Source organism: Macrotis lagotis, chromosome 5, assembly GCF_037893015.1.
Source record: "Macrotis lagotis isolate mMagLag1 chromosome 5, bilby.v1.9.chrom.fasta, whole genome shotgun sequence".
NCBI classification, from domain to species: Eukaryota; Metazoa; Chordata; class Mammalia; order Peramelemorphia; family Peramelidae; genus Macrotis; species Macrotis lagotis.
The window spans coordinates 261,239,224-261,259,546 of record NC_133662.1 but is presented as its reverse complement, the minus strand read 5'-3'; the positions used below and the strand labels follow the sequence as shown (position 1 = coordinate 261,259,546).

Here is a 20,323-nt window from a genome sequence, read left to right as displayed (position 1 = left end):
AGCCTGTGAGCAGAGCAATTAGGGAGGGCCTGGAGGTGCCCTCCTCCTACTCCCAGGCCGGGGGGCTCCAAGATGTCCCCCCTCACCCCCATTGCCCTTCCATTGGTCTCTGGGCGCCCTGGGATGGGAAGCGGCTGTCCTGGGTCTGGCCTCTCCCTCCCACCACTTCCAGGGCCACCAGCCCAACCGTTAGTCCTGCTTTCCCCCCTTTGATGCCCCCTTTGATGGGCCGGGGAAACAAGAGCCCTTTTCACAAAGAGCCCAGAGGCCAGGACTTCAAAGGCTGTGACTGGGGGTGGGGGGCGAGGGGACCCAGGGGAAGGGGGAGAGGCCCCTCCCCACCCGCTCCCACTGCCTTCCCTCCGGCTGGCATTTTCGAAGGCCTCATTCATGACCCCAGGCTGGACCCCAGGGTCGCCCGGAGGAGGGTCCGTGCCCCCAGCCCCCTGTCCCCCCACCCCCACCCTTCTAGCTCACCTCATCTGTCCAGTTCCTGCTAAGCCAGGGCCTGGTGGGAGAGCCTGGCCAGGGAGACATAGGCAGAAGGCTAGAGAGGTCCGAGGACCGAGGACCCAAGGTCACCGGAACAAAGGGGCCAGGAGGATCCGGGGGCCCGGGGAGGGGGCCTTTAGAGGCCTTAAGAGCTTTGGAAGGGGGCTGCTCAAGCTGGTTTTCCCCAAGCCCTCAGTGGATGATGCTGCCAGTGGTGCTGGGGCTTCTGGGCCTCCTGTCCCTCTGGGGCCCCGGGGGTGTGGGGCCCGCAGTCCCCAGGCAAGAGCACCTGGCCAGAACTACGCTTCGAGGTGAGTTCATCCCTGGTCGTCCGGAGCATGAGAGGAAGGGGAATGTGTGTGTGTGTGGGGGGGGGGGGGGGTTGGGGGAATTAAAGAGAATTTGGTAAAGAGAAGTAAAAAATAGATTCGGGTCTAGAAAGCAAAGTGAGAATTAGGGCCGGAGAGGAGGGCTGGAGAGACTTGAGGGACTGAAGAGCAGCTAGAGACCGAGCCGTTGTACAGTCATCTCAGTCGTGCTCCACTCCTTCTGACCCCTTTTCGGATTTTCTTGGAACGATATTGGAGTAGTTTGACATTTCCTTGAGTTAAGTGACTTGCCCAGGGTCACACAGTTAAGTCATTATTAAGTGTCTGTGGTCTCATTTGAACTCAGGTCCCTTTCATCCAAAGTTCGGCACTCTATTCACTGTACCCTCCTGGCTGGCCAAGTCGGAGATCAGGGCAGGAATTTTGAGGTTAGGAGAAGAGGTTGGAAGTCAGTCAGGAGAGAGTTCATTGAGAAATTGAGGTTGGGGTAGGGGGTGGAGGGAGGCACCCTAATGGCTCAGATCTCTCTCCTCCGTCTGTCTCCCCCATTACTTGGGGGAGCTCCGAAGCCTTACGCTAGGTTTAGCCTTTCTGGGTTTCGGGGTACTTAGCCCTTGGAAGCATTGGGGGCAGGTCACTATAACTGGCCACTTCTTTACCTGGGACAAGTCCACCTCAAACCAGCTTCATTTATTTGTTTGTTTGTTTGTTTGTTTTGCTTTTTGCAAGGCAATGGGGTTCAGTGGCTTGCCCAAGGCCACACAGCTAGGTCATTATTAAGTGTCTGCGGCCGGATTTGAACTCAGGCCCTCCTGACTCCGGGGCCGGTGCTCTATCCACTGCACTGCCTAGCTGCCCCCCTCAAATCAACTTTTTGAGACAGATTAAGTCACAGTGGTAAACGAGACCTCATGAGATTTTATGTTCCCGTGAGTGGACATACCCAAGCATAGCTTGGGGGGCCCCACCCAGCAGTTTCCTAGTTTAGCTAGCTCGTTCAGGCCAGTTGGGAGCTCAGTTCAGTAGTTTCTATGCTACTTGAAAGATGGGACAAAGCCCTGGTGGCTCATCTTAGTTCCAGCTCGAGGCTCTTCGATGTGGAGGTACAGGGGACCTCCGACTCTGAGACAAGACTCCTTGGCGTTTCTGTGTGACCTTGGGTCAGGTGTCTCATCCCAGCCATAAGCGAAAGGGGCTCCTCTTCCCCCCAGGGCAGAGTCTCCTGATGTGCCTCAGCCCTGCCTTCCTCTGCTTCCACAGCTCTGTCTGATCAGGGGACTCTCCTGATGAAGGCTGCCCAGAGAAAAGCCTCACTGGCTATAGAAAGGGCGACTCTGAGCTACAGACGCAGGCTCCGGAGGTGCCAGGCTTGTGTCGGCCACCCCCCACCCTGTTCTGGTGAGCCCTGGGGGGAGGGACAGGAAACCTTGCTGAGGCTGCCCTAGACCTGAGGCATTTCTTCTCTTGGGGCGCCTCCCCCGGGCACCATGCCCCCCATAACCCCTTTTCTTTCCTCTCCTTCCCCCTTCTGTTCTCTGCTGCCTTCCTCCTCAAGGCTGAACAAGAGAGTTTGGTCTGGCCCCACCAGTCCTCTGCTGCACCCCTGGCTTAGATCATAGGGATTCTGTGTGCAGGATTTCTCCCTTCAGCCCAAGGACGAAGTCCTTTGGGGGAGCGCATGGCCAGTTATTGGGGTGGTGTGGACAGGAATCCTGCCGGGAACGGGTGGAGCAGGCGGCCTCACCCCAAGGAGCCCCTACTAGCTCAGAGATTCGGAGATCCTTGGGGGCAGGGATTATGTGCTGTCAGAGGCGAGTCTTGTGTCCCTCACCTCTTGGCCCCCCCACCCTAGGGCTTGGGAGCCAGCAGCCTCATGTCCACAACTTTCCTGGGCAACAGAAGCCAGGTAAGGGCTGCAGGGATGGGCAGGAGGCTGGGGAATGTGGGGCAGTCGCAGGCGGTACCCCACAGGGCTGGAGCCCCATCCTGACTCCCCTTCCTCTCTCATCAGTGACTTGTGGCCTACAGAGCCAGGGAACTGCCAATCTGACGTGGGCCCAGGGCAGAATTGTGGGGGGCAAGGTGGCATCGCCGGGTTCCTGGCCGTGGCTGGTGTCACTGAGGATGAATGGGCAGCCCATGTGTGGAGGGGTCCTGGTCGGGGATGCCTGGGTCCTCACGGCGGCTCACTGCTTTGCAAGGTGTGTCCCCTGGAAGGTGGGGGGCAGGGATGGAGGGAGGTCAGTGATTGTCTATGGCTTAGAAGCTGAGCCCATCTCAACCAGATGGTGGTCTCTGCTGTCCCCTGGCGGATGAGGGAAGCATCTCTAAAGCCATTCAAAAGCCAAGTCAAGGCAAAGGGGAAGGGGAAGGGGAAGAAGAGGAAAAGGAGAAGGGAAGTAGAGAAAGTAAGGAAAGAAGGGGAAATAGGGGAAGAAGGAAAGTGGAAGAAGCAGAAGGGGAAAGGGGGAAGGAAAAGGGGAAGAAGGGGAAGGGGGCTCCACATTCGTTCTGGATATGACCTTAGTATCAAAATTTAGAGCCAGACCCTCAGAAAGGCCAAGGGAATAGAGGCTAGAAAGGAGTCCAGAGGAACCTTGGTTAAGCACCCACCTCGAGAGATTACCAGCTGCGTGACTTTGGGCAAGTCACTGTTCTGGGAGTCATTTACTTGACTGAAAGTGAGAACGATGACTGATGTTCCACCTCCCGGGTGGAGGGTCAGTTCAGAGCATATATATTAAAGGCTGGGACTCAGAGGAACCAGGGTTCAAGATTCACCTGCGCTGGACACATCTTTCAGAATGCCTCCATCAATGGCTCTCTATGATTGTGTGTGGCATGAGAGTCATTCACCTTCAGTAGCAAAGGGCATTTCCTCCACGGGAGTTTCATACATTGTTAAAGTCCCAGGTCCACCCCCAAAAACAAACAATAAAGAAACAGATAGATGACTGGAGGAAGGAAGAAGGAAAGAAGGAAAGAAGGAAGGAAGAGAGGGAGAGAGGATAAAAGAGAGAGTGAAAGAGGGAGAAAGGAAGGAGGAAAAGAAGAAAGAGGAAGAAGTCAATGAAATCCTCTAGGGTCTCAGATCTTGATGTTTTCTTACCAAAGAAAACATCTTCCTTCCTCCTTCTTCTCCTCCTCCCTCCCATCCCACCCCATCCCATCTTCAAAGCAATAAGAGAAAACATCTACATTTCATTAAGCAAACCTAGATGTCACACAGGTTAGGACTGTGGCCAAGGAAGCAGGAAGCCTCGAGTTTCAAGTACGGCCCCAGGCTGGCTGTGTGAGGCTTGGCAGTCACTTTGTCTGCCTCAGTTTCTTCCTTTGTGACATGGGAATAATAACAGTACCCACATCGCTGGGTTGTTATGAGGATAAAAGGAGACATTTTTAGGACAGCTAAAGCCCTCTACAAACGCTGGCTTTAGAGAGGATCTGAGTTTAAATCTCACCTCTGTCAATTATTCCCTGTGTGACTTTGGTCAGGTCACTTTACTTGGCCTCAGTGTCCCCATCTGTAAAATGAGGGCATTGGACTGTCTACACTCTGAGGTCTCTTTCAACTCTAAATCTGCAAGTCTGTGTGTGATGCCACCTCTGGGGAGTCAGTAGCCTCTCCACTCCCCCTCCTTGGTGACCACACATCCTGTGTTCCTCACTAGCCTTCAGAATGAGCTCCTGTGGTCCGTGACCCTGAGCAGCCCCCCTAGGGAGAAGCTGGAGGGGGGTATCCCTGTTAACCGCATTCTTCCCCACCCCAAGGTAAGACTCACAGAGCCCTTCCTTATTCGCCTCCCAAACTTCTGGCCCAGGGCTCCCCAGAGCTCTGACACCCCAGTTCTTGGCCCCCCCCTGACACATCCACTTTCTTCTTCCTTATAGTTTGACCCCCAGACCTTCCAAAATGACTTGGCTCTGGTGGAGCTGTGGGCACCAGTGCCCCCATCCGAGTGGGCATGGCCTATTTGTCTGCCTGATGAGCCCAGAGAGCCTCCTCCGGGCACCATCTGCTCCATTGCCGGCTGGGGAGCTGTCTATGAAGGTGTGAGGTGGGGGGGGGCTAGCTCTCCGCCCCCCCCCCACATACACACAGCCCAGAAGGGGGAGGGAGAAAGGAGGAGGAGGGTGTTTGGGGAGGTGGGAAGAAGGGGTCCCAATGGTATCTTGTCCCTCCCCCTCAGATGGGCCTGCCGCTAAGGCTGTGCAGGAGGCCAGGGTACCCTTGCTCAGCTTGGACACGTGCCGAACAGCTCTGGGGCTCGCACTTCACCCCAGCACCATGCTCTGTGCTGGCTATCTCTCTGGAGGAGTGGACTCCTGCCAGGTAGGAGGGAAGGAGCCCTTTGGAGACAGTGCTCTGCCCAGAGAGGGGCCACATAGCTTTTCCTACAAGGGAAAACTTCTTGGAATGGAAAGAGCCTTGGATTTGGATTTGGACATCTGAATTAGATTCCACCTCAGATACTAGCTGAATGAGCCTGGTCCAGTTGCTCACCTACCCTGGACCTCTGGACCCTTTCTCATACACTGAGGTTTCCATAAACCTTAGAGACCATTGAATCCACATTTGACAGATGAGGAAACTGAACCCTGAGAGGTTAGGTGACTTGTTCAAAGCCATACAGCTAGGAAATGTCTGAGGCAGGATTTGAACCCAGGTCTCGCAGGCTCCTTGGATGTATTTCCAAATGAGGGCAGGGTCTCTCCCACTTTGTCCCTATTCCTAGAAACTAGAACAGCGATGCCCCTTTCCACAAACTGGACCAGGTAGCTTTGGAGGGCAAAGTGGGCTTGGGGTTAAGTCTCAGTAATCCTCCTACCCTCTCCCCTTTTGAGTCACTGAAAGTGAATCAGACTATCCGAGCTCCATCCCTTATTTTACAGGGGGACTCAGAGGGGGGATCAAATTGCCCCCCAGGTCCCCTGACTCTATCCCATTCTCCATACGATCCCTTTGCAACTGTGCAGAATGGCTCTTTGGTTGGTGCTGGAGGGACAAGATGATGGCCCCAGGGTCTACCAGCTCCTCCTCCTCTTTCCATGCATCCACAGGGCGACTCGGGGGGGCCTCTGACGTGCTCCGTGGCTGGGCCCCCCCTTAGGGAAGTCCTCTATGGTATCACCTCCTGGGGGGATGGCTGTGGAGAGCCAGGCAAACCCGGGGTATACACCCGTGTGGTCGCTTTCAGGGACTGGATCCGCCAACAAATGAGCGGTAAGCACCCTCATCCCTTTCCTCCTCATCTGCCTTTCCTTTGGGTTGCTCTGGATCCACCTTTCAACTTTTATGCTCCCAAGAACTAGGACCCAGGGAAAAAACCAACTTCAAATTTAGCGGCCTTTGATTAAACTCCTAATGATGAGGCAAAAATGAGTGTTCTTGTGCCAAAAAGTTGGCTATGATTATAGTTGTGGAAAATACACTGGATTTAGAGGGAGGAGCTGAATTCAGATCTTGTCTCTGTCAATACCCCGGCGTGACCTTGGCCTCAGTGTTCTCATCCATTCAAGAAGCTGGTATCGAGCCCAGGCTGGATGCTGGGCTATTAGCAACCGAAGATACACAGGCTCTGGTGCCATTCGGCCCTCCTTGGACAAATCGCCATCTCTCCTGCCTTCATTTTGTCCAGCGACTCCCTTCTTCTCTTGAGGGCTCATGGATGTAGAATGAAAAGGAATCCAGATTTGACAGATGAGGAAACCGACCCCTGAGAGGTTGGCCAATTTGATCAGAGTCGCACAGCTAGGAAATATCTGGGGCCGGATTTGAACCCAGGTCTCACACGCTCCTTGGATAGATTTCCATACACGTTGATCATGTTGATTCTTCTAATAGAATGTAAGCTTCCGGGGGGCAGAGACTGTTCCATTTTGTCCCTATTCCTCGAGACTAGGACTACGTAAACTCTTAATGAAGGCTGGTGATTGACTTGCTGACTGAGAGTTGGGGGCCGAGAAGATAGAGAGATAGAGAGACAGCAACTCGGTCAGAGACGGAAAGACAGAGAGACGGAGGGAGACAGGGAGGGAGAGAGAGAGGAGATGGGGGGAGGGGGACAGCGACAGACAGAGACCGAGAGAATGAGACAGCCCATCCCATTCTATCTTCCACAGCCCCTCCTTCCAGTCGGGAGCCCAGCTGCCGGGAGTTCTTGGCGCAGGATGCCGAGGAGGAGCCTGCGGTCCAGCTGACCCACCTGTGCGCCTTCTACGAACGCTCCTGCCCCACCTCTCGAGGCTTGGGCACCTGTGCCCACCTGGCCCAGAAGAAATGTGGGCTGCACCGGAGGAGATGTGGTCAGCTTCGCCCGGCTGTTCAGGGGCAGGGCTGCAGGGTGGCTGACTTGGGGGGGGGGGGCTTGGACTCCCTCCCCAACCTGCCCCATCCTGTGCCCTCCCCCAGAGCTGCGCTCTCTGGTCCAGAGGCTGCTGAGGCTGCTCCGAGATGCCCAGGACTTTGTCTCCCGCCATCTGCGGCTGCTTCGTCTGGCTCGGACACTGCCTCAACTAGGCCTGGGGCTTCTGGAACATCCTTGGGAGCGGGGCCTTGGCACAGGTACCAGGGCAATCCTCTTTGCCTCTCTGGCCCCCTCCATTTTGCCCAACTCCCCACCCCTCCTCCACTCAGGTGACTAGAGCTTCACCTAAGGCAAGGACAAAGGGGCCTTACCTCAGGGCCCTGCCAATGCTCACTGTCTTTCCCCGTCTCCCCCACCTTTTTTCCTCTCGGCAGCCTCCCCAGCACTGGCCTAGAGGCAGTGTCTCCTCATTCCTCCTCAGAATAACTTCACTGCCCCTTGCCCTGGGCCTTGCCCCAGATGCCCAAATCCCTGGGGATCACTAAGGATGCCCCTCCTGCTTTCTCTCTCTCTCTCTCTCTCTCTCTCTCTCTCTCTCTCTCTCTCTCTCGGTCTCAATGTCCTCATCCCCCCACTTTGGGACAAAATTCTCCCTCTGTTTTCTTCTTCCTCAGCTCCCCAAGGAGAAGCCCCCCTATCCCGGGGAAGGCAGGAGCAGGAGGCAGAAGTGAAAGGTAAAGGGGCAGGCCATCCCCCCAGCCTCGCACCAAGGCTGTCTCCCTTGGACCCTTTGCAGCAGGATCTCCAGAGGGAGGCAAGAGGAGAGAGGGCAGAGGAGCATGAAGTTGGGAAGAGCCCCGACTTTGAATCCTGCCATTGATACTCAGAGACCCTGGGTAGAGGTCTTCTTAAGCTTCCTGAGCCTCAGTTTCCTTAACTGTAAAGAAGGCGTCTAGTTCAGAGGGTTATAGGAAGGAAATCTTTAAAAAAGAAGCATAATGGGGCAGTGAGGTGGTGCAGTGGATAGAGCACCGACCCTGGAGTCAGGAGGATCAAATCCTGCCTCAGATACTAAATAGCTGGATGACCTTGGGCAAGTCATTTAACCCCATTGCCTTACAAAAACCCAAAAATTTAAAAATAATAATAAAAGAGAAATATAAACTATTCTAAGAAAGGAAAGTAAGGCAGATAGATAGCAAGCAACCAAATCAAGTGGGCAGCAGGAGTGGAGGCAGGGAGCCTGAGTTCTTCCTCTGTAAAAGGAGGGGGTTAGACTTGATGTCCTCCCAAGTCCCTGTCTGCTCTGAGCTTGGACTCTGGGAGTGGAGAGGATCTGGGGAGAGGGTGGTTCCAAAGTCCTAACCTGAAGTGTCGTCTCCCTCCCTCCAGGCTGCCCTGGGCTGGCTCCTCTGGGCCACAAGTTGGCTGCCCTTCGAGGAGCCTATGCCTGGATCCTGCAAGTGCCCCATGACCAACTGGCTATGGATTTTCAGGAGGTAGGGACAGAGCCCCTGAGACCCCAGGCTTGTCTTCTCTTTAACCAGACCAGAGTCAGGGAGACCTAGGGAGGAAGTCAAAGGACAAAGGGAGTCTTCCCTTCCCCAGTCTAAACCAGGGCTCTAATTCCACTGCTGAAGACCCCCCAGAAGAGGGAGAGAGAGGACAGTGCTGGGAAAGGGGACATACCTCTGCCTTCCTGACCTGCCCTTTTCCCTGAACAGATTCTGGCTGAGCTGGGCTCCAGGACTCAGAAGGGACTCTTCCAGGCCCAAGTCAGGGCAGTGGTGGGGGGCCGGAGAGTAGTCTTCGCCACCATGATTGGACTGGAGCCTGCCACCCTCACTCATAGCCTCCCTGGCCTTTTGGCCCAGGCCTTGAGGGCTTTCAGAGCTGGGGCCCCAACATAGGCAGGAAGGCCCCAGACCAGATGTCCTTCTGGTACAGAGCTGGGGCTTAGTCTCGCGGCAATGGAGAACAAGTTGAGGGGAGTCTCTTGGAGTTGAAGCTCCTGCAGGTGGGGCCAGGGATTCAGGGGCCCAGGGAACCCCCCCATCTTCCCAGCCTCCAGATGAAGGTGGATGGTGGGGATGCTCCGTGACTGACCCGAGGGGAGGATGCTGCACCCCATGGGCCCTTAGCTAGTGGTGGGGAGGGGCAGGGATCAGGAGAATGTAGTTATTTATTTGCAGCTTTGATTTATGGGGGTTGGGAGGTAGAGACACATAAAAATCACGACTTAGCCAATCTCACTTTCTCCATATCTTGGGTTGGTGTAAGAAATTAAATCAGAATTTGGGGGGAGTTTTGCAGAAGCCACAGATGACATATGAAAACCAGTGGATGACAGGAAAAATTTGGAAACTCAGAAAAGCCCAAAGTACATGGAGATCAGTCTATACTATCGACCTATTTTAGCTTTTAATGCCATCATAATTTAGGCTTTTTTCTCTGGTTCCAAGGGAGGGTCAAAAATTTTACATGGGGGGTACCATACCCCTAACTCAAATAACTGTATATCATCTGAGAACTAGTATTTCCATAATAAATGTCCCCTTCCCCCAAGACTCCCCAGGAAGTAGGTCACCAAGTAAAGCCCCATCAACCTCTGCAGGAATAGACTTGAGAGGGAGAACAAACAATTTTCATCTGGAAATAGAAGGAACTTTTCTTCAAGAGCTTGGGGTGGAGTGGGGGCCTATGGGTTTGGAACAGGGCATACCCATCAGATTTTGGGGGATGTGCTGGCTAATTTTGACAAATTGTTTTCACTTCTTTTTTATTCTTTGTTATAAGGGATAACTCTTTGGAAGGTAGAAATAAAAATTTCTGGGAAATGGGATTGATAGAAAAACAAACGGTGTCCATTTTTTTTTCCAAAGCCACTACAGAGCCTAGGGGTCCAGGGTCTCTTGGCAAACAGTAGGTATTTAATAAATGTGTGCTCCTCTTCCTCTCTTCCAATAAACTATTGTATATATGAAGATCTTAAAGGCCAAGGCGCATTTCTTTTTGTCTGTGTTCCAGAAAAGAATTGTTGAATGGACTTGAATTTTCTAGGTTTAATGTTTCCCTCAGCAGAGGGGTCACCCTTAGAGGGAGAGCCTCTTGTCCTTCCCCCCTTGCCCCCCAGGAATGCAGCTGTCCCTCGGAGATGAGTGACGGCCACAGCTGGCCCGGCCGGCTCTCCAGGCCCCCTGCCCAGCTCGCCCCAGCCCCCTCCTTCCTTCCTCCCTCTGTCTCACCCTCCATCAGCCGCCCTAGGTATCGGGTTGCTGCTTAATCTCTTCATTTCCTCTGCTCCTCCTCCTCCTCCCCCCAGCCCAACACCACCTGTCCCTCCCTGCCCCCCCCAGTCCTATCTACATTCATCAGCACCCTCTCTAAGACAGTAGGGGTCAGGTCCAGGGCTGCAGACCGGACGGAGGACACAATGGAGGGTTGGACACTGAGGCTGGGACTTCTCACGGCTCTGGTCATCTCCGGTAAGGCCCTGGCACCTCTAGGATCCCCATCTCACCCCCTCCAGCACCCCCCCATTCAGGGGAGCAACCTACCACCCACACTGGCCATTCCTCCCATCTCCCTGCCCTAATCCCACACTACTTGCTGCTTCTATCCCTACTAGAACCTTCTCCATTCCTCCAATCCTGTAACACTCCCCCCAACCCTACTGAAGGACCCAGCCTCTTGGGGTCTTTATCCAGCTTCAGTCCCTGGTAACAGGGACTGGAGGTCCCACCCAGCCCCGGCCTGACCCCTCGGGCTGCTCCCCAGACAGCCCCTTCCTTTCCCAGGTGCCTGGGCCCGGAATGAGGAGGAACGGCTCATCCACTATCTTTTCGAAGAGAAGAGTTATAACAAGAACCTTCGGCCAGTGGAACACCAAGGAGACAAGGTGGACATCACCCTGGCCCTCACCCTCTCCAACCTCATCTCCCTGGTGAGTCCCAGACTCCTTGAGGTCCTAAAGGTCATCTGGCCTTCCCCAGGTGGTCTCTGGGCAGCTGCTCAGCAGGGCTGAGTGGGCAGTGAGCAGCAGGAGGAGACCCTTTTCCCCATCCTTCCCCTGTGACTTTGACTTTCTCTGGAAGCTGAATATGCTCTTCCTGAGGGCAGGGATCAATTGGAGCAGGGTAGGATTAATAAACATTTATTGACCCAAGTTGAACTGAGAAAGGGAAGGAGAGGAAGGAAGAAGCAAGAACCCAGGAGTTTGGGAACAAGGGAAGAGAGAATCATATGAAGTTTAACCTAGAGAATCAGCTAAAAAGAATTGAAACTGCAACTTGAATAAAGCCACCCACATAGAAAAGAGAAGGGGCAGCTAACAGAATGCCTGAGAGCTGACTCGCCATTTTGGGTCAGAGAAATTCTTTAAGAAAAAACGGGCCTTGTCCACCAAAAAGAGATGCTGCGAATGCCCCGCCCTCCTTCCTTGCTTAGGCAGAAGTGGTGGCCTATGGTGGTGAAACAGTATATACACGGTCAGACTTGGTTGATGTGTAGGTCCATTTTGCTTCCTTGTTAAAAAAAAATGGAAGGGGGAAAGGGAGAGATAGAGAGAGAAATTTATTGGGAATTGTGGTCATATGAAAATAAATTGTATTGATATATTTTGAAAGTGCCTAAGCAAAGGTGCCAAAAGTAAATGTCAATGTGGTACGATGGATAGAGAGCAAAAGGCCTGGAGTTAGGAAGGTCTGAGTTCCAATTGTACTTTAAATCTTACCAGCTGGTGGAGTAACCTTGGGCAAGTCATTTAACCTGTTTCCTCAATTGCATAATGGTAGCACCTCCCTTCCAGGGTCGCCCCAAGGAGGGACAGGTTGGCACAGTGGAAAGATTTCTTGGATTTGGAGTCAAAAGACCAGAATTTGAATTCTAGGACTCCTACTCCCCTTGGGCATGTCTGAAGTGGTCCCTTCTAGAGTTAAATCTAGAAGTCTGTTGGAGCAAATGAAATTATGTATTAAAGTCACATTGAAATGTTTATTATTATCATTATTTTAATTGGATCTGTGATTTCCCATGGTCCAGGGCAGAGGTGACTGCCCAGCAGCCCAAGCAGACTCATGAAAATACTACGAAACATAGATAATGTTAACCTGTGATTTTCTTAGTCATGATGAGCCACAGGGCTTGGTTTCTTTTTGAACTTGACTCCCCTGGTCTAGGGAACTCCAAGTGAGGAAACTCCCTCTACCAGTGTAGATGATGGCTGACTCTTCCAATAATGATCTGGAGGCTTGCCTGGGCCCACGGAGGTGAAGCGACTTGCCCAGGGTTATCCGTGGGATGTCAGAACTTGACCCTGACTCTGAGGCCTCAGCATCTCCAATTATTGTTATTGAAGCTGTTTTCAAGTAAAGAGGGTTATTGTTCGGGATCCTTGTGTCCCAACTCCCGCCCCTCATCCCTAGAGGTTCAGAGGTCCCAGACCTTGGATCAACACCCTTAGGCCTAATTGGGCCTGGGAGGTGGTGCAGTGGATAGAGCACCAGCCCTGGAGTCAGGAGGACCCAAGTTCAAATTCAGCCTCAGATTAGTTTTGTGACCCTGGGCAAGTCACTTAACTCCTATAACCTCCCCTAATAAATAAACAAACAAGTAAAGGCCTATTCCAGGGCCTAAGGTCAGATCTCAACCTATTACTCTTCTTTCAGAAAGAAGTTGATGAGACCCTCACCACCAACGTGTGGATCGAGCACGTGAGAAAATCTGGCTTGCTGGGTGGGGATGGGAGCACCCCACAATTTCTGGGTCACCTGGGGGTGCCAGCCTCAGGCTGGAACAGGATGGAGACGATGGAACTGTGTCTCCTTGTGTCCTCTGGATCTCCAGGGCTGGACCGACAGTCGGCTCCAGTGGGAGACGGCTGAATTTGGGAACATCAGTGTCCTCCGCCTGCCTCCGGACATGCTGTGGCTCCCAGACATTGTCCTGGAGAACAGGTTGGCTTGGAGTCCGCTCCCCCACAACGCTCATCTCCCCACTTTCCTTCCAGTAGTCCTGACCGCCCCATCTGCCTCCAGCTACCTCCAGCTGCCGGCCCTGGCTCCCCTGCCCCCAGCTCTCTCCATCTACTCCTAATCAGTAGAGGATGGAGCTGGGAAGACCAAGGACCATGGCCACTTCTGACTGTCTGACCTCCCTCAGCCCCAGGGTTCTCATCTATACAGAATTAAAATAGTTCTTCCCTCCCAGGGCAACCAGTGCAATCCGATGACAGAATCCATGGAAAATACTTGGCAAATCTTAAAGCTGTTATCCCTATAGGGCTCTTCCTTCTTGCCCTGGCCCCACCCCGTTGGCCCCTCCTCTAATGGCTTCCCCCCAGCCCCAGTCCACCCAAGGCTCTCTTCCCTACCAGTGACCTTCACTCTTGCCCTCCTCTTCCCAGCGACCTCTTCTCTCGGCCTTCCTTACCCCGCCTATGACCTCAACTTTTGCCCCTTCCCCCCCAGTGACCTCTGCTCTTGCCCCCCTCCCCTCCCGCAGCAATGATGGTGCCTTCCGGATCTCCTATGCCTGCAACATTCTTCTCTACCCTTCTGGTTATGTCTACTGGCTGCCGCCTGCCATCTTCCAGTCTTCCTGCCCCATCACTGTCACCTACTTCCCCTTTGATTGGCAGAACTGTTCCCTCAAATTCAGGTTGGACACTGGGGCCTCCAGCCCCTAGAGGCCGGCTTCTCCCTAGAGGCTGGCTTCGCTGCATCTCCTCCCTCGGTCCGATGTTTGTCCCTATCCTGGAGTCCATGGGCAGCATCACCCCAGGGGACCTGAGGGAGGATACCTAAACACTCGATCCAAAGGAGCTGGGGGAGGCCTCAGAGTCCCAGGCCAGGGTTGAATCCCATGAAGGACACAGAAAGGGACAAGGCCCAGGAGGAAACAGAGTCAACTTCTCCCAACCATCGCTCCGTGCTGGGGGGACGATGGAGGGGGAGGAATGACAGGGCAGGCGCCTCAGTGTGACGTCTCCCTCCATCATCCACAGCTCCCTGACGTACACAGCTAAAGAAATTAATTTGCAGCTGAAGGAGGAGACAGATGTAAAGAGTGGGCGCTCCTACCCTGTGGAGTGGATTGTCATTGACCCTGCAGGCTTCACAGGTACCCAGCCCTCCCCTCCTCTTTAGACTCTAAGAAACTTGGTCTGGCTCTGTGTCCTTTTCCCCTGTTCTAGTTCTGTTCCTCGGTCCAAGGGGCCTGTATCATTTCCAGAAAATGGGGAGTGGGAAATCATTCACCGACCTGCCCGGAAAAACATCGATCAGAGCGTCTCCCCCGCCAGCAGCAGCTACCAGGATATCACCTTCTACCTCATCATCCGCCGGAAGCCCCTGTTCTACATCATCAATATCCTCGTGCCCTGTGTCCTCATCTCCTTCATGATCAACCTGGCCTTCTACCTGCCTGCTGACAGTGAGGGAGGGGCTCTAGCCCCCCAACCCTACCCTGACCCCATCCCTCTGGTTCTCAGCCTCCCCCATTGGCTTTCCAATAGTTCAGAGATAGTAGCACCAAGTGTGAGAGGTTCTCCCTCCAGCTCCCTGGGCTGGCAGGACCCAAGCTCTGGGATCCTCTAAGACTATCTAATCTAATCCCCTCAGTTGATGTTGCTATAAACTGAGGCCTAGAGTGGTATAATGCCCTGCCCTGAGGTTAGGATCATATATCTAACCCTGGACAGGCCTTGGAGCCTGTCTGGATCAACCCCTTCATTTTCTAAATGAGGAAACTGAGACCCAAAGAAGGAAAGTCACTTGTCTTAGGTCCCAAAGGTAGGAGTCAAAGCCAGGATCTGAGCCCAAGAGCTGATATTTCTTCCATTGTTTCCACTGATTATTTCCATCATGAGCATCCAAGGCACGATGACTGAGATGGACCAAGTGACCTTCCCAGGTGTCTGATTCTATCCATTCCCAAACTTCTTCCTTGTGACACCAAGTGGGACCTTCCTGGTCCAGACCTGCCCTCCTCTGCTCTCTGCTCTAACCATCTTCCTCTCAATGGGTGAAAGACTTCCTCCAGGCACATGGCATCATGGGAAGTTGTTTATGGAGGGAAAAGAATAAGAATAATAACACGTTTCTGGAGCCCTTTATATATGACCAGGAAACAACTACCTTGAAAGCTAGAGGCTATTATTAATCTCTATTTCACAGTTGGGGAAACTGAGTCAGACAGAGATTGAGTGACTTGCCTAGGATCAAAAAGCTAGTATCTGAGGCAGTATTTGATCTTGGGTCTTCTGTCACCATTTCTCTTACACTGTGTCACCTAGTTACCATCCTGCCCCTGCCCAGCCCCCTAACCCAGCCCTCGTTCTGGGTCCATGACAATAGATTCTCCCAAAGGCCCAGAACAGCCCCAGGAGGCAGGAGGAGAGTAGGGCAATCAGAGATGGAGCCCCAGGAGCCCTAAACTAAAAGTGATGATGAGGTTTGGGGTTAAAGGTCACAAGGCAGGGACTTAGGGGTCAGAACCTATGGCCGGTCTTCTTCCCAGGTGGTGAGAAGACCTCAGTGACCATCTCTGTCCTGTTGGCCCAGTCTGTCTTCCTGCTGCTCATTTCCAAGCGACTGCCCGCTACTTCCCATGCCATCCCCCTCATTGGCAAGTGAGTGAGACTGCCCCTGTCCTCTGCTCTTCTCCCTTCTCTATTCCCAGAGAATAGACTGAAACAGGAGCTGGGGCTTGGGGCTAGAGGCTCAGGGTTTGGGGTTCAGAACTCAGGGATTGGGGTTAAGTCTGGGGCTCAGGCCCATCTCTGTCCATGGCAGGTTTCTCCTCTTTGGCATGGTCCTTGTTACCATCATCGTGCTTATTTGTGTGGTCACTCTGAACATCCACCACCGGACACCCAGCACCCATGTCCTCTCACAGGGGGTCAGGAAGGTGGGTCTGGGGAAAAGAGATGGGAGAGGTTAGTGGGGGGGGATGGATAATTGAAGATGAAGAACATTTATTAAGCACTTACTGCACACTAAGCACTGTCCTAAGTCCTGGAGATACAAATCAGGCAAAAAGAACAGTCCCTGCCTTCAGAGAGCTTCTAGTCTAGTGTTGTATTATGGGGGGAGAGAGAAAGGGGGGATCCTATTCTGAGGCCGGGCTGAGAAAGGGATTGGAAAATCTGGAGGGTAAAGAGTGGGACATGAAGGGAAGGAGAGCCAGGGCCCAAGAGATATATAATAGGAAGGTAACTAGATGGAAAGAGAAGAGAGAGAGAGAGAGAGAGAGAGAGAGAGAGAGAGAGAGAGAGAGAGAGAGAGAGAGAGAGAAGGGAAGGACAAGAAAGGAGAAATGAAGAGAAGAGGGGAAGGGAAGGGAGAGAAGAGAAGGAAAAAGAAGGGAGGAAAGGAGAGGAAAGGATGGAGGGATGGGGAGGGAGAGAAGGGAAGGACAAAAAAGAAGAGAGGAAAGGAGAGAAGGAGAGAGGAGGGAGGGGAGAAGAAAGCATACAGAGATCATAACATAAACAGCTATAAAAAGTGAGAGAATGGGCAGGAGCAGTAGACTGAATCAGGAAGACCCAAGTCCAACTCAGCCTTCCTCTTTCCCCCAGATGTTTCTGGAGACCCTACCCCGGATCTTGCACATGTCCCAGCCAGAAGCTGAACCAGCATTGGGGTCCCAGATACGCCGCAGCAGCTCTCTGGGCTACATCTCCAAAGCTGAGGAATACTTTACTGTCAAGTCCCGGAGTGATCTCATGTTTGAGAAGCAGTCGGAGAGGCATGGGCTCACCAGCCGTGTCACTCCCGCGCGTGAGTGTCCAGGCTGGGGACGGGGGAGTTTGTGTAGGGGGTAAAGCAGACAGCTGGGGCCCTGCCCTTTGTCTCTACCATCTTAGCAGAGTTCCTTGTGCTCATGTCTCCTGGTAGGGCGGCCCCCACCAGGGTCTGAAGAGTCACAGCAAGAGCTGTTGCATGAGATCAAGCCGGCTGTGGATGGCGCCAACTTCATTGTCAACCACATGAGAGATCAGAATAACTACAATGAGGTGAGAAATGGTGCCAGGGTTCCTTGGGCTGGAGATGGCAAGGGAGAAATCTTGGGCACCATGACTTAAGATATCTGCTGGCCCAATAGCCCATGTTCCCAGTGACCAAGGGTCGCCCTCAGCTGCCCTCTTCCCCCAGGACTTAGGGATGATGGGGAATTCTGAGTTCTCTCTAGCTCCCAAGGCTGGCATGGAAGCCAAATGATATTCTGGAGGTAGATGTAGGTAGAATGGGAAGGGGTTGGAGTGAAAGTATTGTGAAGGTATCAAGGTTACCTCTTCCATCCACCCATCATCATCATCATCATCATCATCATCATCATCATCATCAGATTGCTGCCTTATGGGTCATACAGAGAGCATGATAGGTATAGCCTTGTAGGACATCAGAGGCCATGAAACCAACCTCCCTCATTACAATTGGGTCCAGAGGGGAAGGAACTAACACATGGTCATACAGGAAGAGGCAGCACACCTGGGGATTTGAACCCAAATTTTCTAAAACCCAATATAACAGCTGGAGATGAAAAGCAATATCAGAGCTAGAGAGCACCATGAAGCCTTAAGTGGAGCCATGGCAATGCATTAGGTTGCTAAGGTGTAGAGAACTGGAAGAAGACCAGGGCCAGAGGACTAGATTACATCTGCCTCAAGGAGTCTAGAAGCTGAGTATAGGACAGGAGAGCAGGAGTCAAAGGACCTGAGTTCAAATCTTACTTCTGCCATGTAGTCCCTGCATCCTTGGGTGAGCAAGCCTCTTTGCCTCTCTTGGCCTCAGTTTATCTATAAAATGAAGGGGTTAGGCCAGATGACCTCTAAGGTCCCTTTGAATTCAAAATCTATGTCCTGTATATCATTGTAGGGAGTCATTTTGTTGCCTTAAGACTCCATTCCCTCATTTGGAGAATGGGTGTGTGTATGTGAACCAAATGGACCTCAGCAGGCCTTTTCCACTCAGAAATCAATGATCCACTGATTTGGTCGAGTATATAAACAAGGAGACAGAGAGGTCAAAACCAAGGAGGGTTTGGCCGGGGGAGGGGGACAGTAGTCAGTGACGGTAGATGCTTTTGCAAGAGGAGAAGGACCAGAAGCTCCTGAGATGGCAGGTCACGGAGATGAGTGTTTGGGAAGGGAAGGCAGTGTAGACCACTCTTTCATGAAGGCAACAAAATGGCGTGTCACTCATGACGACTGCTCTGCCCCTTTCTGAGTCTCGGGAAGGACTCTGGGGGTTGCGCGGTTCTGGGCGACTCTGTCTCACTGTGGTCTTTGAGTCTCCTTGGTCTAGCCACGAGGGCAGGGGGCAGTTCCTAAATGGATGCCTGGCGAAGGACTGATTGTCTCCTAGGAGAAGGACAGCTGGGGTCGGGTGGCCCGCACCGTGGATCGCCTCTGCCTCTTTGTGGTGACCCCTCTCATGGCCCTGGGTACCGCCTGGATCCTCCTGCAGGGAATGTACAACCAGCCCCCCCTCCAGCCTTTCCCTGGGGATCCCTTCACCTATTCTGAGAAGGATAAACGCTTCATCTAGGAGCTGGTCAGCCAGGAACCCACAGACCCAGACCTTGTCCTGCGAAGGAGAAGTGCTCTAAAAGACAGGCGTCTGGGGAGAGGTGGGGAAGAGGCCACATCCCTAGCTCCTGCTAAGATCCCCCTTCTCCAAAGGCCAGGTCCTGACTCAACACTATCCTGGAGGAAGGAGATAGGCTGGGAGGACAGGAGATGGGAATAGAGCAGTCTGTATTCCTGAGGACACATGAGCTGCTGACTTTTTTTTTTTTTTGGCAAGGCACTGGGGTTTAAGTGACTTGTCCAAGGCCACATAGATAGGTAATTAGTGTCTGATGGCGCATTTGAACTCAGTGCGGCTAAATCTATCAACAAATTAAGTCCTTATGGATGTGATTTCTCTCTCATCACACTCAATTTGGATCGATGTACAACAAGGAAACAATGTATAGACTGGCAAACTGCCTTCTGTGAGGGTGGGGGGGAGGGAAGTAAGATTGGGGGGAAAATTGTGAAACTCAACATAAATAAAATCTTTAATTAAAAAAAGAAATTAAGTCCTTAGTGACCCACAGTGAACCTAGTTCTCTCGATGCTGCAGTCACCCCTAACAGGAACAGTTCTGGAGCATGTGAAAGCTTGCAAATAGACTTATATTCTTTCATTGGAGATAACTTAAATCATATTTCAGACCAAAAGTCAAATTACAAATGTTAAAAATTGCATTTGAGTCTCATAATAACCCATTCTATATGAGCACTATTGTACCCATTTGGAAGATGAGGAAATGACTTGCCCAGGATCCCACGGGTAAAGATCTGTCTGAGCTGACATTCACACACAGGTCCTGTTGCTAGTGCCTGGGTAGGTAGCAAAGCACAGTGGGAGAAGCACTGGTGGAAAAGTCAAGGGACCTGGGTTTAATTCCTAGATGTGAACAATCCAATTATGTATGACTGGGAAACTGACTTTCCATTTCTGGGCCTCAGTTTCTTTCTTTGTAAAATGAAGGACTTAGACAAAATGGTGTCTGAGGTCCCTTCTAGCCCCAAAACTACAAGCCTATGAACCTCTTTGACATGGACCCTGTCCCCATCCCTCACTCTCAGCAGTACCTTGGGGAAGCCTTCCTGAGGGTCTCAGTTTCCTTGACAGTCAGTGAGAGGGTTCAGCTCAGTTTCCTCTGAGATCTTTGCCAGCTCTACATCTAGGTTCCTCAATATGATCCTCCTTCAGTTGAAGGGTCTCCTCACCTTTTGGCAAAGGATGATGGTGGGTACAAGTCTCCTGCCCTCCTCTCTTCTCTTATTTCCCCTCCCTCCTATTTTGCCCTGCCAATCAGTTGCACAAAACAAAGGGTCAAGGTTGAAGTAGTACATAGAGGGCCATCATAGCCAAGTACATCCAGTTTCATTTGTCCACAAAAGTGATCTTCAGACCACTGCCTCTCTCAATCCATCCCCAGCTTCTCTTATCCCCTACTTCCTACAAAACAGTTCTGCCAGTGCTCTGTGTCTCTGGGAACTTGCAGCTATGGGTCTAATCTAGCACTTTCTTTCAGTACTTCCAAGCTATACCCCGATGTCATTGCACTGCTACCATCCTTCCCTAGGAAGAGGTGGAAGCTTCCCTTCCTGCAGGTCCCTGATGATCAGATTCTGTCTTTC

General features: G+C 52.4%; 2 protein-coding genes across 2 annotated transcripts; both read left to right on the top strand.

Annotated features, from left to right (window-relative positions):
* The first annotated feature begins 694 nt into the window (after positions 1-694).
* Positions 695-9,039, top strand: PRSS56 (serine protease 56). Its single transcript, XM_074190430.1, has 13 exons — positions 695-803; positions 2,082-2,219; positions 2,674-2,727; positions 2,833-3,022; positions 4,493-4,592; positions 4,713-4,872; positions 5,012-5,154; positions 5,883-6,045; positions 6,945-7,127; positions 7,234-7,386; positions 7,804-7,863; positions 8,522-8,628; positions 8,854-9,039. The coding sequence occupies exons 1-13, from the start codon at positions 695-697 to the stop codon at positions 9,037-9,039; spliced, it is 1,746 nt and encodes a 581-aa protein (XP_074046531.1).
* A 1,955-nt stretch (positions 9,040-10,994) lies between these two features.
* On the top strand, positions 10,995-19,073 carry LOC141490195 (acetylcholine receptor subunit delta-like). The gene is made up of 9 exons (XM_074190431.1): positions 10,995-11,072; positions 12,796-12,840; positions 12,974-13,083; positions 13,631-13,786; positions 15,647-15,758; positions 15,922-16,036; positions 16,707-16,908; positions 17,026-17,144; positions 18,496-19,073. Exons 2-9 carry the CDS (start codon positions 12,806-12,808, stop codon positions 18,676-18,678), a joined length of 1,032 nt encoding a protein of 343 aa, XP_074046532.1. The 5' UTR covers positions 10,995-11,072; positions 12,796-12,805; the 3' UTR covers positions 18,679-19,073.
* The last annotated feature ends 1,250 nt before the right edge of the window (positions 19,074-20,323 follow it).

Excerpts from the sequence above, each read along its gene's own strand:
- LOC141490195 (XM_074190431.1), top strand. The coding sequence starts at position 12,806 with ATGAGACCCTCACCACCAACGTGTGGATCGAGCAC. Across the intron at positions 16,037-16,706 it reads TCTCACAGGGGGTCAGGAAG|ATGTTTCTGGAGACCCTACC; the intron begins GTGGGTCTGGGG and ends TCTTTCCCCCAG. Across the intron at positions 17,145-18,495 it reads ATCAGAATAACTACAATGAG|GAGAAGGACAGCTGGGGTCG; the intron begins GTGAGAAATGGT and ends ATTGTCTCCTAG.
- PRSS56 (XM_074190430.1), top strand. The coding sequence starts at position 695 with ATGCTGCCAGTGGTGCTGGGGCTTCTGGGCCTCCTGTCCCTCTGGGGC. Across the intron at positions 7,128-7,233 it reads GCTGCACCGGAGGAGATGTG|AGCTGCGCTCTCTGGTCCAG; the intron begins GTCAGCTTCGCC and ends GCCCTCCCCCAG. Across the intron at positions 7,864-8,521 it reads GCAGGAGGCAGAAGTGAAAG|GCTGCCCTGGGCTGGCTCCT; the intron begins GTAAAGGGGCAG and ends CCCTCCCTCCAG.